Source organism: Cajanus cajan, chromosome 4 (genome assembly GCF_000230855.2).
Source record: "Cajanus cajan strain Asha chromosome 4, NIPB_CcT2T_4, whole genome shotgun sequence".
NCBI lineage: Eukaryota > Viridiplantae > Streptophyta > Magnoliopsida > Fabales > Fabaceae > Cajanus > Cajanus cajan.
Window position 1 is genome coordinate 8,297,363 of NC_138520.1, and position 16,911 is coordinate 8,314,273.

At 37.9% G+C, this 16,911-nt stretch overlaps 1 protein-coding gene across 1 annotated transcript; it reads left to right on the forward strand.

Moving 5' to 3' along the window:
• Window positions 1–5,186: 5,186 nt before the first annotated feature.
• LOC145957137 (uncharacterized) lies at window positions 5,187–5,675 on the forward strand. The gene has a single exon (XM_083073351.1). The coding sequence runs from the start codon at window positions 5,187–5,189 to the stop codon at window positions 5,673–5,675; it is 489 nt and encodes a 162-aa protein (XP_082929477.1).
• The last annotated feature ends 11,236 nt before the right edge of the window (window positions 5,676–16,911 follow it).

The window sequence follows — 16,911 nt, forward strand, 5'->3', positions numbered from 1 at the left end:
GTTTGTTGGAAGATAAATTCATATTCTATTTACATACTTTATTACAATTTTTTAAAAAAGAAAATAAATTATTACCAATATTAAAATTTAAAATATAAAAAAAAAATAATGTACGCATTTCGTTTCCACATTGTATTAAAAGAAAAATATATATAATAAAAATTGTGAGAAAAAGAAAATCTTAAATATTACCTACGAAAAAAATTCCGTAAGTAATATTTCATAGATAAGTAAACATTATCAGAAAAAAAATTCCGTAGGTAACTAAAAATTACCTATGGAAAAAATTCCATAGGTAATATTTCGTAGATAACTAAAAATTACTTACGGAAAAAATTTCGTAGGTAATATTCCGTAGATAACTAAACTATCTACGGAAAAATTTTTGTAGGTAACTATAAATTACCTATGGAAAAAATTTCGTAGGTAATATTCCATAGATAACTAATTTCATAGGTAACATTTCGTAGGTAATTAAAACATTACCTACGAAAAAAATTCCGTAGGTAACATTCCGTAGATAACTAAACATTACCTCTGAAAAAAATTCTGTAAATAATATTCCGTAGATAACTAAACATTACCTACGAAAAAAATTCCGTAAGTAATATTCCATAGATAATAACAGTTTTTCTTGTAGTGAATACCTGAGGATTTGAGGGAATAAACTGAAATGTGCGGTCTGAAAAATGAGTAAACTATTGATTATAAATGTGAAAAAGAGGAGCGAGACTTTCAAAATAATAAAAAAATATTAAAATAGAACAATTTATATATATCGAAAATAGAGTTAGCAATGCCTTTTGTCAGATTAAAATTTGTTAACAATTATTATATTATTATTCTATTAAGACATAGCATACCAACTTGCAAAAGTGAGTTACCTGATTTCTTTTTCTTTTTTTTTTTTTAAATGGAAAATATGAAGTCTTGTAATTTTTGAATTGCGTGTGGTTTGCGTGAATCAAAATTTTTAAGTAGTTGAAAATTGAAATTGGCAAAATTGAAATTTTTCGACAACATATATGCAAAATTTAAATTTAAATTTAAATTTAAAAATAGAAGAAGTATAAGCATCAAATGAATAATTTAAACTGAATAGCAATTTTGGCAACTAACAAGAAGTACAGGCAATGGAAATAAAGTTGGCATAAGCATATGTATAAAAGAAGGGGGAAATAATGTAATAGACAAAAAAAAAGTGTATTTTTTACTGGATTTCACTATATTTCACTCCATCCTCAATAATATAGTTATTTATTTTCATTTATAGTAAATTCCCCTCTTTTTCTCCTCTTAAAATGTTCATACTAATTTAACTTATCATTCAGAACTTTGCTTGTCTGCTTTTTGGATAGGCCAATTAGTACCTCCTTATTGCACCCATGCTACTTTCCCTCTCATCAAAAGATAAAATGCAATTCCATCTTACTGTTAGAGAAAACGACTAAAGTACTGTTAGAGAAATATAAAATAAAAGAGATATAATCGTTCTGGTACTTCAGAACTAATCGTACTAGCCATATGGAAAATACCATAACAAACACAACAAAAACTACATTGTAGTATTAAAGACATTATCAACACATTTTTATGGTTCTAGATCAATTAATCAGGCTAAGTTGGAATCTGAAGTGCTAAATATATAGGTGTTAGGCCCACTCGAAAAACTGCAAAAGTCGAAATAGTACATAAAGATTCCTCAAAAGATGATATGAAGACAGACACCTTCCAATAACAAATGTTCAAGATCGAAAAGAGTTATGTCGAGATTAGACAAAGATATGCTCGAAAAATAGTAAAGGTGTGTGTGGTGCTGATGGTCATACGAAGGTAGTTAACGTCCAGGTCGAGAAATTAATATACGTGAAATGACGGGTAGGTCGAGAGGTTAATATGAACGTGGGAGAACGGTTATGAGAAGTTTTAATTTGGAAGCCACGTAATGAGCATAGTAGATAGCGGTTATCCCATAGTGGCTTGCATGCACGAAGTTAACCGTCATCAATTCATTCTATAAATTCAAAAGAGTTGCACCATCACAAAGGTCGAAAAACTCATACTAAAATTATACTCTGAAGTACTCTCTGCCTGCGCACATGGCTTTCGTACACGGAATTATTTTTGGGTATGATTTCTTCTCGGCCATTTTCCTGTTTTCATCTTAGGAGTAGATTTAGTGTAGTTTCTTGTCCTTCTTGTAAGCACGTAGTGGAATTGTAACCTGAACAATATGCTTCAACCTGTACTGCAACTTGATCATTGTATAAAATTGAACCATGATTTGTATTGCTAATATCATTATTGTTCATCTAAGTGTTTACGTGCATGGAAATAATTATCTATTAATCATTGATGAATGCTTAGAGACCAGCCATTATTGATCATTCAATTTCATTCCTTTTCATTGTAATCCGAGATCATATACCTAAATTGAAACACTTGCTCTGCTAGTCTAAATAAAAAGAACCTGTTAACAAATTCCACCGTAAACAAATTGGCACGCCCAGTGGGACATGTTTAAGGAAAGCATCAGAACATAATTGGACTAGTTTTAGGTGTGTGAGTTGCATGAGATTAAGGAGTGGAAGAACAATGACTACGTCTAATAGAGAAATAGGTACTAACAATAATAATCACGTAGATGCAGAACAAGCAAATTCTAATCCTGATAATGTGACTAATGTGACCAGGGGGGCAACGTCTTCATCCCCTATGTTACTCGAAAACACAGCTAGGCAAACAAATGTTACTCAGGAACTAGCGAATGTCACTCGGGAATATCCCTGGGGTATGCCACAGAATTGGCGAAATACCCAACCTGTACATGTCGAAATGCCAATACCGTTAATAGGACCCAATTCACAAATGCATGTATACCCACAGGGATATAATCCTGGGCCGAATGGCATGGGTTTTGTTATGCAAGACCCGTATCAGCATATAGGAACAAGTCAAGAGGGTTCTTTGATTCGACAAGGCAGTTATGTACCTACGAGTATTAGTAATCAAGCCATGATGGCTCTTCGACAACAAATGGACCATAGTAATCATGACATGGTTAATTTGTTGTCAACTCAAATGCATAATATCATGACTCCTCTGTACGAATTGATAAACAAAATAGGGGATAGATTAGGTAATGGACCTCCTTCGAGAGCAATGAGTGCAAACCTGAACGAAATGGAAAACCCTGGGGGGCATGGAAATTTTCATCAGAACGTAGTTCGACCTAATAGGAATCCTAATGATAACTTAGACGAAATGGTAGAAAGAATACTGAATAGGCACGGATTCGATGTTGGTCGAAACGAGCGTCCTTACTTTGTGTCAGCCTTCCCGGATTATATAACTCAGGTAGAACTACCCCGAGGAATCAAAGTACCAAAATTTTCGAAATTTACGGGAGAATTGACCGAGTCAACAATCGAACACATAGCTAGGTACAGGGTTGAATGCGGAGATTTAGCGAATAATGAATATCTAAAAATGAAATATTTTCCAAGTTCATTGACTAAACATGCATTCACTTGGTTCACAACTCTACCCCCTAATTCGATACATACTTGGGTTCAGTTAGAAGGTAGTTTCCACTAACATTTCTTCAGAGAGGAAACGAAAGTGAGTATAGTTGATCTAATGAACATTAAGAGACAAAGCCATGAAACTTTAGACGACTATTTAAATAGATTCAGGCAATTAAAATCTCGATGCTATACTAATATACCTGAACATGAATTAGTTAGGATTGCAGCGACAGGGTTAGATTTCTCGATACGCAAGAAATTAGTAAATGAACAGTTGAGGGATATGGCCCAGTTAGCCGAAAAGGTAAGGAGGATCGAACAGATTAAGCTAGAGAAAGAAAGATTAAGAAAATTTGAAAAATTTGTTCGAAAAGAGAAGGTCGCGTATTTAGAAAATTCTGAACTTGGTGAAGATCCTAACTGTGAGGTTTCGAGTGAAGATTTTGAGATCAACTTAGCAGAAATACGTCCTGGCCCCACGTATCAATGTCAAATGTTAAAACCAGGGGATAACGTAGAAGGAAATTCGATTAAGAAATATAGTTTTGACGTAACAAAAGCAGAAAAAATATTTGACATCTTATTAAAAGATAAACAAATTGTACTCCCTGAAAATCATAAAATCCCACCATTCGAGCAGAGAAAAGGAAAGAAATTTTGCAAGTATCACAATATGTATGGTCATTGGACTAACAACTGTTTGTGTTTCAGGGATTTGATCGAAAGGGCGATTACTGATGGTCGTCTTGCTTTCGAAGAGAAAGACATGAAGGTGGATACAGACCCATTCGCTGCTCATACTGGATATGTCGAACCAGTCTCGATCGGTATCAACATGGTGGATGTTGCTGTCGAGGATGATGAGAACATCGAACCCATTTATGATGAGAAGCTCGAGGAGTTAATGGAGGATTTTGCCAAGGAGCAGGAGCCTATATACCCCAAAGAAGGGGATAGTTTGGTTGAGTTCTTGTCGAAAAAGAAAGAAGCTGATAAAGAGGTTATCCTGTGTCCTCGATGTAGTGCTGTTTTCGATAGGGCTGCTGCTAAAGCCTTTGAAGAATCAGATATGATGAGGAACTACAAAGCTGAAAGTTTTCAACAAAAGTCTAAGACTAATGCTGGACCACACGCTGGGTTAACAATGAGGCAGGTTCATATGCCTCAATACAATGCTCCAGTAGGAAAAATGGAGATGTATAACTCCTTGAGATTCGGCAATACTTTCGTACCAAATGCTAATGTCCCCATCGGAAAATGGAATGTACCTCCGAAACCCATGGTTGGTGGAATGGGTCGAGGGAAGTAGGTAATGACTTATGCTAGAAACCCAGTACAAGGAAATCTCGGGAAATTCTCGAATCAGGCTCCAAGGTCTGGTAAATTTTTGACTGGGGGATATGGACGGGGCTTTCGACAACCGTTCAATAATTTAACTAAGACCCAGTGGAGGAGACAGCAAAGGATGCGAAAAGCTACGTTTGAAGGTGTTGGGGGAAACCGCTTCTCAATCCCTGTACCTCAGAAAGGGGAATCATCTTAAAAGTTTCTCGAGGATGATGAAGACATGATTACTGATTGCTTCGAAAGTGGTTTTGAGGACTCTCTGGAAGACATTTGCGGGTAGTTTCCATTTTGCCTTCCGAGTATGCTGGGGCTATGGAGTCCGTGAAGGAACAAGAGGATATTCATCGAGAGGACCTCTTCGATGACCCCAATTATGAATCCAAAATCATATGGGTCCATCAAATCTCGAGGGTGATCCCCAAGTTCAATTCTGCTGTGTTCGACTCTCCCACGGAGGAAATGAAGGGACACCTTAAGCCCCTATTGCTGACATTGATGATCGAGGGGCAAGAGGTGAATAAGGTTTTGGTCGACGGAGGTGCAGCTGTGAACATCTTGCCAAAAACAATGCTGAAAAGGTTTGGGAAGTTTTTGGGTGACTTGAAGCCTCACAACATAATGATTTCTGACTATGCAGGGAAGTCTTCACACCCTGAAGGCATGATTCTGCTTGATGTGCAGATTGGGAGTGTGAAGAGAACCACTATGTTTATAGTGACGCCATCCAAGGCAAATTTCAATGTTTTGCTAGGTCGAGAATGGATCCATGGAGTAGGTGCAGTTCCTTCCACAGTGCACTAGAAGATTTTCTTCTGGAATGATGATGAAGGGTTAGAGGTTCTCGAGGCCGACCAGAAAACATATGAAGTTGGTATGTATTTCGCTGATCAACAATTGACAGCATTTGCCAAGACTAAACCGTTCAATGCTTATAATTCTAGGGTGATGGATGAAGAAGCAGGAGTCAAGAAAACTTTCTGTTGGGACGTTAAGAGAGGATTCGTGATTCGAGCCGAAAAGGATTCAGCTCCGCTTGAGGAATGAAGGATGAGAATCCTTATTCGAGCTTCTTAGCTCGAATATCGGCCTACGTGGCCGATCGAACAACCAATATGGCCGAAGAGGTTGAAGGTGAAGAAGGATGTTTGGGAATAGATGACAAAAGTACGGTCACTTTGGCCGAGGAAAAACGAAAAATAGAAAAACAAAGGGACCAACGAGTCTCGAGTAAAAAAGAAAATCAAAAAATAGAAAGAGGCCAAGAGGTCAAAAAAACAAAAACAAAAGAGTATGAAAAGCAAGAGCTTGAACTCAAATTAGACTGTATTTTCGATAATTCGCCCCTGGGATTCGAAAGGGACGCCAAGGAAGAATATAAGTTAGAATCCCAAGACCCACTGGAAGAAGTTAATCTGGGGACTGTCGAGAATAAAAAAGTCACTTATATCAGCAAGTCCTTGCAAGGGGAATTGAAGGAGGAAATCATTCGAGTCTTGCATGAATACAAAGATTGCTTTGCATGGGATTATGATGAAATGCTAGGACTAGATCGAGAGTTGGTAGAGCATAGGCTACCCATGATCCCAGGAAAGAAACCCGTGAAGCAAACTCCTCGAAGATTCGCTCCTGAAATAATCGAGAAAATCAAGGGAGAGATTGAGAGATTACTAAAAGCGAAGTTCATCAGAACTTCAAGATATCCTGAGTGGATCTCGAACGTAGTGCCGGTTATAAAGAAAAACGGGAAACTCAGAGTATGCATTGACTTTCGAGATCTCAACATGGCAACTCCCAAAGATGAGTATCCTATGCCCATTGCTGAAACCATGATAGACGCTGCTGCAGGTAATGAAATTATGTCTTTACTTGATGGTTATTCAGGATATACCCAAATTTTCATTGCAGCTAATGATGTATCGAAAACTGCTTTTCGATGTCCAGGTGCGTTGGGCGTTTATGAATGGGTGATGATGCCATTTGGACTAAAAAATGCAGGTGCCACTTACCAGAGGGCAATGAATTTAATATTCCATGATCTAATTGGTAAGTTCATACAAGTATACATTGATGATATAATTGTTGGGTCGAAACAAAAAGCGGACCACCTAAGCCATTTAAAATTATCTTTTGAAAGAATGAGAAGACATGGTTTGAAAATGAATCCACTAAAATGTGCTTTTGGTGTTTCAGCAGGAGAATTTCTGGGGTTTGTTATACACCAGAACGGGATTGAAGTAAATCGAAACAAAACGAAGGCTATCATGGAGACTAAACCTCCATCGAGTAAGAAGGAACTTCAATCTCTCCTAGGTAAAGTAAACTTCCTGCGAAGATTCATATCGAACTTGTCTGGTAAAACTAAAGTATTTTCTCCTCTTTTACGTTTAAAAAAGGAATAAGAATTTCGATGGAACGAAGAGCACCAGAAAGCATTCGATGAAATCAAAGTTTACTTGGCTCTTCCACTAGTGCTTGCACCACTCTTTGAAGGGAAGCAACTAAAGTTGTACATCTCAGCTAACGATTCGACTATTGCGGGCATGCTGGCGCAAGATGATGAAAATGGCATCGAGAGAGTCATTTACTATTTAAGTCGAATCTTAGTAGGGGCGGAAATTAGATATACCCCTTTAGAGAAATTATGTTTAAGTCTTTATGTTGCTTGTACAAAGTTGAAGTACTATATTAGGACTCGTGATGTTGTAATATTTTGTCGAAGTAATGTGATAAAATATATGTTGTGTAAACCTGTGTTACATTCTCGAGTTGGTAAATGGGCACTTGCATTAACTGAATACTCATTAACTTTCGAGCCATTAAAAGCAACCAAAGGTCAAGTAATTGTAGATTTTCTTGCAGATCACTCGAAAGAAACTGAAAAAATTAATTACTTAGCCATTAAGCCTTGGGAATTATTTTTCGATGGTTCGAAACATGACTTAGGCACTGGGATAGGTTTGTTAATCATTTCTCCTCAAGGAATTCCGACTAAGTTATCATTCAAAACAAATACAGGATACTCGAATAATGAAACTGAATACCAAGCACTCATTACTGGACTCGAGATTCTTAAAGAATTGGGCGCTAAAAATGTGGTAATTCGAGGAGATTCACAACTGGTCATCAAATAATTAACTCGAGAGTATAAGTGTTTAAACGAAAAATTAGTTGAATTCAAGACTCGAGCTGTGCAGTTACTTGATACGTTTGGTGAAGTAGAATTACAACACATTCCTCGGGACTCAAATCTTATCGCAAATGAGTTGGCTCAGATAGCCTCTGGATATAAAATCAGTAAAGAGTGTCTCGAATATCTGATTCATACAGAAAGTGAAGTGTTAGACCATCGAGAAATTCTAAGCATAGGTTCAGCAAGTCAACAAGATTGGAGGAGCAAATTGATCGAATACTTGCGAAATCCTAATATAAAGGTTGAAAGGAAGATTAAACTCCAAGCTCTCAATTATCTCTTACTAAACGATGAATTGTACAAAAGAGGTTTTGATGGAGTTTTGTTCAAATGTCTGGGAGACCATGAAAGTTATATAGCCATGGCAGAGATACATGAAGGCATTTGTGGAGCACATCAGGCTGGAAAGAAGATGAAATGGGTTTTGTCAAGGAAAGGCTTGTATTGGCCAACCATGATTAAGGATTGTATCGAATTCGCAAAAAGTTGTGAAGAGTGTCAAAAACATGGACCAATACAAAAGGTACCAGCAAGTGAGTTGCATTCGATCATCAAACCTTGGCCATTTCGAGGTTGGGCAATGGATTTAATTGGACAAATACACCCATCTTCTTCGAAAAATCACAAATATATTTTGGTTACCATAGATTACTTTACAAAATGGGTTGAAGCTATTCCTTTAAAAGATGTTGAGCAAAACGACATAATTAATTTCATCGAAGATCACATTATTACGAGGTTTGGGATTCCTCAAACAATTACTACTGATCAAGGCACAGTCTTCACGGGTCGAAAAGTCGCTCAATATACAAAATCGAGAGGGATTAGGTTGATAAATTCAACACCATATTATGCGCAAGCAAATGGTCAAGTCAAGGCTGCTAACAAAGTGGTGATCGGATTAATTAAAAAGCATGTATCAAGCAGGCCACGAAGTTGGCATGAAACACTTGTGCAAATTCTATGGCCATACAGAAATTCTCTGAGAGATGCTACAAAAACTACTCCATATAAATTAGTGTATGGGCATGAGGCTATCCTTCCTATTGATATTAACTTACAATCAATTCATATACAGAAACAGAATGAATTACCTACTGATGATTATTGGAATTTAATGTATGATGAGTTGATTTCTTTAGAGGAGGAAAGGTTAATTGCGTTGCAAAATATTGTTCGACAAAAGGAAAGAGTCGAGAAATCGTACAACAAGAGGGTTAAAACACAACGATTTCGAGTTGGGGACTTGGTGTTAAAAGTAATTCTTCCCATGGATCAAAAATCTCGAAATCTAGGCAAGTGGTCTTATAATTGGGAAGGCCCCTTCATAGTCGAACAAGCATATTCTAAAAATGCATACGTTATTAAAGAGATAAATTCAAATGTGACTAAAGTAATGAACGGGAAATACTTGAAACATTTTCATAAAAGGGTGGAATAAGAATTGTTCGATACAAGCAACACAAAGATAAATCAGAAAGCAATGTTAAAGAATCTAATTATTACAAAACTTGGACTTGAACTCGGTAAAGGCCATGTAAGCTTCATCCAACTTCTGCCTTCGAGTGGAGCATTGACTCTCCAAATGTCTCTTGTGCTTGAGTGACTTCGCAAGTCGAGAAGAGATTGTTTTGCCTTCGTCCTTCAAGGTCTTTTGACGTTGAACAACTTCTTGACTCTGAGCCTTTAAAGCGGCTTGTTCAGAGCGATAGTTTTTCAGTTCAATTTGTAAGGCTTCGATAGTAGCCACACAATCTGCTTCTCGCTGCTGAAGTTTCTTTAAGGCAGGAAGAATCTCCTCGGTGGCCTTACGATTCGAAATCAAGTCGTCACGAAGCTTTTCGAGTCGTGCACGATCACCCTCACTCTCGACTTCAATCTGAGCAACTTCTTGAAAAGTATTTGACCATTGTACTCGAAGATCTGAGGCAAGAGTGAAAGACTTGATAAACTCTTGAAGTTCAAAATGAATGGCAGAAGGAAGGTCTGGATAGGCAAGCAGGTCCTCAACCATCTGTTCAACTTCGACTTTAAAAGTTGGGTCGAGAAGGGCTTGATCCAAGTTATCCACATAAGCTTTTAACCTATAAGACTCGAGCACAGGTTGGAAAGATGGTGTTGTCTCAGAGACTTGTTCAATTGTGTCCTTCTCCTTTCCTGACTCAGATGGACCACTTGTCCAGTTATCAAGGACTTCAAAAATATTGTGGATATCTTCGTCCTCTTCGTTGAAAAAACTTAGCAGGTCCAAGTCAGTCGAAGGAATAGAAGAAAGGCCACCTTGAACAGAGGAAGTGGCGACCCCTTGGGTCGAAGGAGAAGTCGTGAAAGGCTTGGGAGATTCAGTCGAACCTGTACAAAAGAAAAATGCATAAGAGGTTCTCATTAAACACCATGATAAGAAGATAAAGTCGGAAGAAATATACCCTTGTGCGGACTCAAGGGAGGTTGTAGCTGAAAAGAAGGGTCACCTTGAGCGGAGTCTTGTTGCAAAGTCTCCTCATTGACCAAAGGGTCCGACTGAGGAACCTTGTCATCCTCGACCTGAGGAGGAATTTGATTGGAGGCTATCATCGAAGCCATCTCAGTAACGTTTAACTGAGAAGTGACCACCTATAAATTAATAAGGAGATTATGAGATTATTCTTTCTTATAATTTGTTAGAAACTGTGAAAAGAGGGGCTAAACCTGTTGAGATGCCTCAGTGAGGGGAGGAACATCTCTCGAGAATTCTCGAGAAGAATCAATCTGAATGACCTCGGTGTCCTAAAATAGAAAGCAGGTTAGAAATAGAAGTACTTGAGGAAAAGAAAATACGTAAGCAAAATCAAAGACAAGAGTACCTTTGCCACCGATTTCATAGCATCTTTGAGGAGTTTCTCAGAAGGGAGCCTCTGAATTTTCTTGGGAAGAGGTATAGTCAATTTATCTTTTCCTTTGTCCTGTTTCTTAGTAGTCGAAACCTGAAAACATAAAAGTTATAATCGAAAGGTGAAAGGAAGTCAACGATGCAAAAAGAATTACTTACAATTTTAGTACTCTAAGAGTCCGCCTTTTGTTTTTTTAGAGGTCTCGAGCTGCTGGAAATTTGGCAAGTAGTTAGGAAGGAACATAATATCAGAAACCTAGAAACTAATTGAAAAGATAGTCCAAAATGGTACCTTATAGCGCAGAGAGACCTTTTCATATTTGGTCTTCCTTTTTCGACCCTGTAAGGAAGATCCTTTGTCATCATCATCATCACTTTCCCAGTCGGGATTTTGGTCGACGTGTTGTGGAACACGTTGAGGAACAGCAGCTGTACAATAACGTAGATAAAGAGTGAGATAGGTGCAGTGAGGGATTCGACAAAATTTCTTAGTTACAGGTTGTTACCAGGGGGTAGGTTAGTGTTATCGACCCAACATAGAGGCCACCATCTTCTTCGAGGAAAATCGTACAAGGAACATTTCGCGTAGGTAAATCTATTCTTTACAGGGGTTGTCTTCCACTCGAGGTAAAACAGATCAAGTGTTTTTACCCAAGGAGGGTAAGATAAATACTTAGCTAAACCAAAAAGAGCATTTGGAAGAGGGGGTATATTTCTAGGACAAAATTTTTTGAAATCGGTTTTACCTCGAGGGTTAATTACCTTTTTTGAGCGGATGTTCCTTTGTACCATTTTCGACAAGGAAACGGAGGCATCGAAAATGGTTTGACCGATATTATCAGGTCGATAACAAACTTTAAAAAACTGCTCGAATTGATAAATAATATTTTGATTCTTGAAAGTACCTGATTGCTTGGGCCCCTGTGAACAAGAGAGAGGAGAGTTGATCAGTTTCTTCAAAAAACCATCAAAACTCACAAGTTTATCTACAGAGTAATCGCACCACCACCGAAGGTAGCACTTCGAAACTAAAAAGGAAGGAGAGAAGTGGCAAGGGGTAAGAGTAAGCTTTTTATTAGGACGCAGAATAAGGTCCAAAACTTCTTGATAATTCCCAGTCTCTGCACAAATGTCAGAATCAATTCCCTCTTTCCGTCGAAGGGGAAGTGGTTTCATTTGACACAAACCAAACTGTCGAGAGAAGAGTTGTGGTTGATAAGGATAAATTCTGACATCCTTTTGCCTCATCCCCGAAATGATGACGTCCCAGGAAAGAAACCCAATCCACATATCAATCGAATCTGGGGTGATCTTTCCAACTTGATTACGACCTCGAAGCCAAGAAGGGCCTGACAAGGTAGTACGTATGAAGGGGGCCAAGTCTTCACTAAACTCCAAGAAACTAAGAATAGCATCAACATATATCAAAAAATTGTCGACTAAATGTTTACGAGGGGTTAGAGTCATAAGACGGGCTCCTTCGAGGTCGCAAGTTGGGGCAAAAGTGGAAGCTAAAGAAAGTTTTTTCTCAAAAATGGCATTAAGCCATAGCTGAAGCAACCAAAGTGGTCCAGAGAGGTTGCGGGGATCTGAATCTCGAGAAAGGCTTTCCGATGCTTCGTCGAGGCAGGTGTAGAGAGAAGCTAATAAAAGTTTACTTAAACAAATCCTCTTTCCTAAATGTAAGGCTTGTGCCAAGGTATAATAATATTTGGGAACCTGTAATGAAGGAGTACAAAATACACAAGCAGAAAGCCAATACATTAAGAAAGCAATATGTTCAGAAGCGGAGACGGGGGTATTGGCTTGTCCCATGTGTGCAGTGATAAAGGCTAGATAGGTTTTCTTGTTCCAAGATATTGAAGTCTCCTTGATTGAAATTTCTTCCTCGAAAAGATTAGGGTGAAACCTATCCCCAATAGGTGCCAACCCAGTAATAGCAGCGACATCAAGTAAGGTTGGACACACAAAGCCATAAGGAAATTCGAATGCTCGAGTTTCCCTATTCCAGAAGAAAATAGCAGATAGAAGCATTTGAGGATCGAAGAGATGTAAATCAAACTTAGCTAACTGAATGAATTCAGAAATACCGGTTGCTACCCACTAAGAGTGCATTGAATGCTCTACACGAGTCAACCAAGCCAAATGTCTATCCTTAACAGGAGGGAAAGCCCTAAAAATCTTAGTGGTATCCTTAAGCAGTGACAAATCTATCTCAGAAGAATAAATGAAAGGTTGGGTGGAAGAGTCTTCAGGAAGTAAAGTGTTGCCAAATTTCTTCTCGTTTTGACCAGCAAAAGGCCCTAAGAAAGCATGCACATTACCGTTCTCAAGGGAGAAAGGAAGAAGTACCTGAGATTGAAAAATCTTCAAGCTCGCTTCTTCCATACCAGGGATAGGGACGAAAGGCTCAGTGCCTTTAGGAATGGTGCAGACTTGAGCATTAGTCATCAACAGAGAGCTCGCTTGAATGGGAGTGGTGGTGGCCATGGTGGACGCAGCGGTTGTGGTTAAGACCGGAGTTGATGCAGAGGCAGCAACAGGAGACGTAGTAGAGACCACGGCAGCAGAACTAGATGCAACAGAAGAGGCCATTATAGAGATGACAGGAGCAAATAACAAGAAAGGTGATGAAGAAGAAGAATGTGAAGATCGTCGGAAAAGAAGATCAACAAGTGGAGCAAGGCAAAACAAGAAACTTGGGCGCAAAGCAAGTGAAATGGTGAAGATGGATTTACTCTAGGGTAAAAAAATCTTAAATGAGGTAAATGGGCCTTAGGTTAAAATGGGTCCATTTTAACTTATTTCAAATTTTAACCCACATACATTTAAATCAAGCCGCCAAAACCGTCTCCTCAAAGACAAATTTATGGAGCAGAGTGAGCATACGCCGTCAGGACAATCAATGTCCCATCAAACGGTCATGTAAATTTAATGCGAAATCAAGGTAGGTTTTCATCGAAGAATTAGAAAGTCACTGCTTAAAACCATCTTGACAAAGAATCATAAAGTAATTCTCGATAAGGAATTCAAGTCTTTCATCGCAATGAGTATGCTCACTTCGACTTAATTCCTAGGGGGGCATTTGTTAGGCCTACTCGAAAAACTGCAAAAGTCGAAATAGTACATAAAGATTCCTCAAAAGATGATATGAAGACAGACACCTTCCAATAACAAATGTTCAAGATCGAAAAGAGTTATGTCGAGATTAGACAAAGATATGCTCGAAAAATAGTAAAGGTGTGTGTGGTGCTGATGGTCATACGAAGGTAGTTAACGTCCAGGTCGAGAAATTAATATACATGAAATGACGGGTAGGTCAAGAGGTTAATATGAACGTGGGAGAACGGTTATGAGAAGTTTTAATTTGGAAGCCACGTAATGAGCATAGTGGATAGCGGTTATCCCATAGTGGCTTGCATGCACGAAGTTAACCGTCATCAGTTCATTCTATAAATTCAAAAGAGCTGCACCATCACAAAGGTCGGAAAACTCATACTAAAATTATACTCTGAAGTACTCTCTGCCTGCGCACATGGCTTTCGTACACGGAATTGTTTTTGGGTATGATTTCTTCTCGGCCATTTTCCTGTTTTCATCTTAGGAGTAGATTTAGTGTAGTTTCTTGTCCTTCTTGTAAGCACGTAGTGGAATTGTAACCTGAACAATATGCTTCAACCTGTACTGCAACTTGATCATTGTATAAAATTGAACCATGATTTGTATTGCTAATATCATTATTGTTCATTCTGTTCATCTAAGTGTTTACGTGCATGGAAATAATTATCTATTAATCATTGATGAATGCTTAGAGACCAGCCATTATTGATCATTCAATTTCATTCCTTTTCATTGTAATCCGAGATCATATACCTAAATTGAAACACTTGCTGTGCTAGTCTAAATAAAAAGAACCTGTTAACAAATTCCACCGTAAACAATAAGACAACAATATTCCCAGCTAAAGTATCAAACAAGGTTCGGAAATGTGATTCTGCATAGGGAAAAAGTGAAACATGAGTGACTTGACATTCTGATGGCAACCCTCCTTGCATGGATTGAGTTAAGAGCGTGAAAGAGGGATGACCGGACTCCTTGGATCATGGAACTCAAGGTTTCTAGCCTTGGAGATGGAGATGGGCGAATGATGTTTATGGAGGCTAGGTGTTTGATGAAATGCTAAGGTGGTACTCTAGGGTTTTGGCTCACTTCATTGATGGATGAAGGCCACTCCTAAAGGTGAGAACACTCACGGTGAAGATGAGAAGGATAGGTGGCCGAAATGACCAAGGGGACTAAGGAAGAATATTAAGGGACAAAGGCTCTCTTAATATCATAAATTCCAAAGTATTTACAAGGTGTGGGGTGTTGGGTATTTATAGGAGGGGAGGCATCTAGGGTTGCATTTGGAGTAGGCAAATGCATTCCAAATGAAATGCAAATGAACCCTAGATGCAACTTGGTGGCCAAGGATGAAATCTTTGGGTTTAGATTAGCTATATCTAGGTGCATGATAAGACCATGCAACCTTTGCCCTCCACTTGGGCCTAAGCCTTTCTAACACCAAAAATAGACCCAATGACACCAAAAAAACATGCATCACCCTCTAATTAACACCCTAGCCCAAAATTAAAAACCTAATTATCTAGAGCACCCCATAATACAAAGGCAAAATGGGAAATACAAGGAAAATAAATTCTAAGTCCTAACCACCCCAAAATACAAGGGTAAAATAGGAAATTAAAGATAAGGGCAAAAATAGGAATAAAAATAAATGCTATAAAAACTTAGGAGCTAAGGCCCAAAAGTAGGCTTACTCCTCCTATGGTTTTTCAACACTAACCCATTCCTCTTGCTTCCTTCAATATATCACCTCTTGGTCTTCTTGGCCTTAGTGTTATTCCATCACATTCATCTGTGCTCCAGGTTACAAGGTAATAATATATGTGTATATAAAATTTGGACAGAAAAAATGTAGAAACTAACTTGTTATAAACCTAAAATTTAATATATAATTAATGACACTTAATGATTATTAATTACAAATATTCCAATTCCTGATTCATTAAATAAAATACAATAAATATATGCAATTAAATCCAAATTTATACTCAATAAAGTGGGAACAAATCTGAGTATAACAAAAATCAATCATAACAAATATTCTAATAGAAGAAAATAAATTATGTTCACTACAAAACAGCTCTGGCAAGCAAATTAAATTGAGTCTTACAGCCAAACAATTTTTTTTTGCAAGCTTCATCAACTTCAAAGCTATTTCACTGAGCAATCGAGTCCTGAGAGCCATATCATCAAAAGCTTGGCGGAAGTGGAAAGTAATACTATCAACAATGATGATCTTTACCTGGAATTATGTATTTAAAAATGGATCACAATGGATTAGTTAAGATGTAACAAAACAACTGATCAAAAGGAAAAGGAAAGAAACCCAAAGCAAGAGTACTGCGATTGTCGACAATCCAATGCAACATATGAGGGTTAATACTCAAGGATAAATTCAACATGTTTGCAGAAAAAAAAATCAATTTGATTGATGAAATACTATACTTACATCTTTATTCTCGATGATGAATTTGTCCAAGTAATTTATCAAAGCAATTTGCTCAGTGTAGCTGCAAACACGAAAATAGAATATATTTTCTAAGATATTATTAGGGTGAACTTTGACATCACAAGCTTGAAAATCCTTGTGAAACTGGTGGCTGTATTTTGCCATATCTTCTATGCATAGCAATTTGGCTTCTAAAGAAGAGGGAAACGGATAAGGTCGAAACGGCTAGCCAAGCAAGGTTATTTTCATTCCTGCAATCCTCAAGAATAGCTCATGTTCTTTCTTCCGTTCCACTGTGTTCTTGATGCAGGTAGCCAAGAGTGAAGCAGCGTTAATCATCTCATCTCTTCGCACTGTCTCGTCTGCGAGCTCCTTCTTCTTTCGCTTCAACTCCAGTTCCTGACTT

Excerpts from the sequence above, each read along its gene's own strand:
- LOC145957137 (XM_083073351.1), top strand. The coding sequence starts at position 5,187 with ATGGAGTCCGTGAAGGAACAAGAGGATATTCATCGAGAGGACCTCTTC.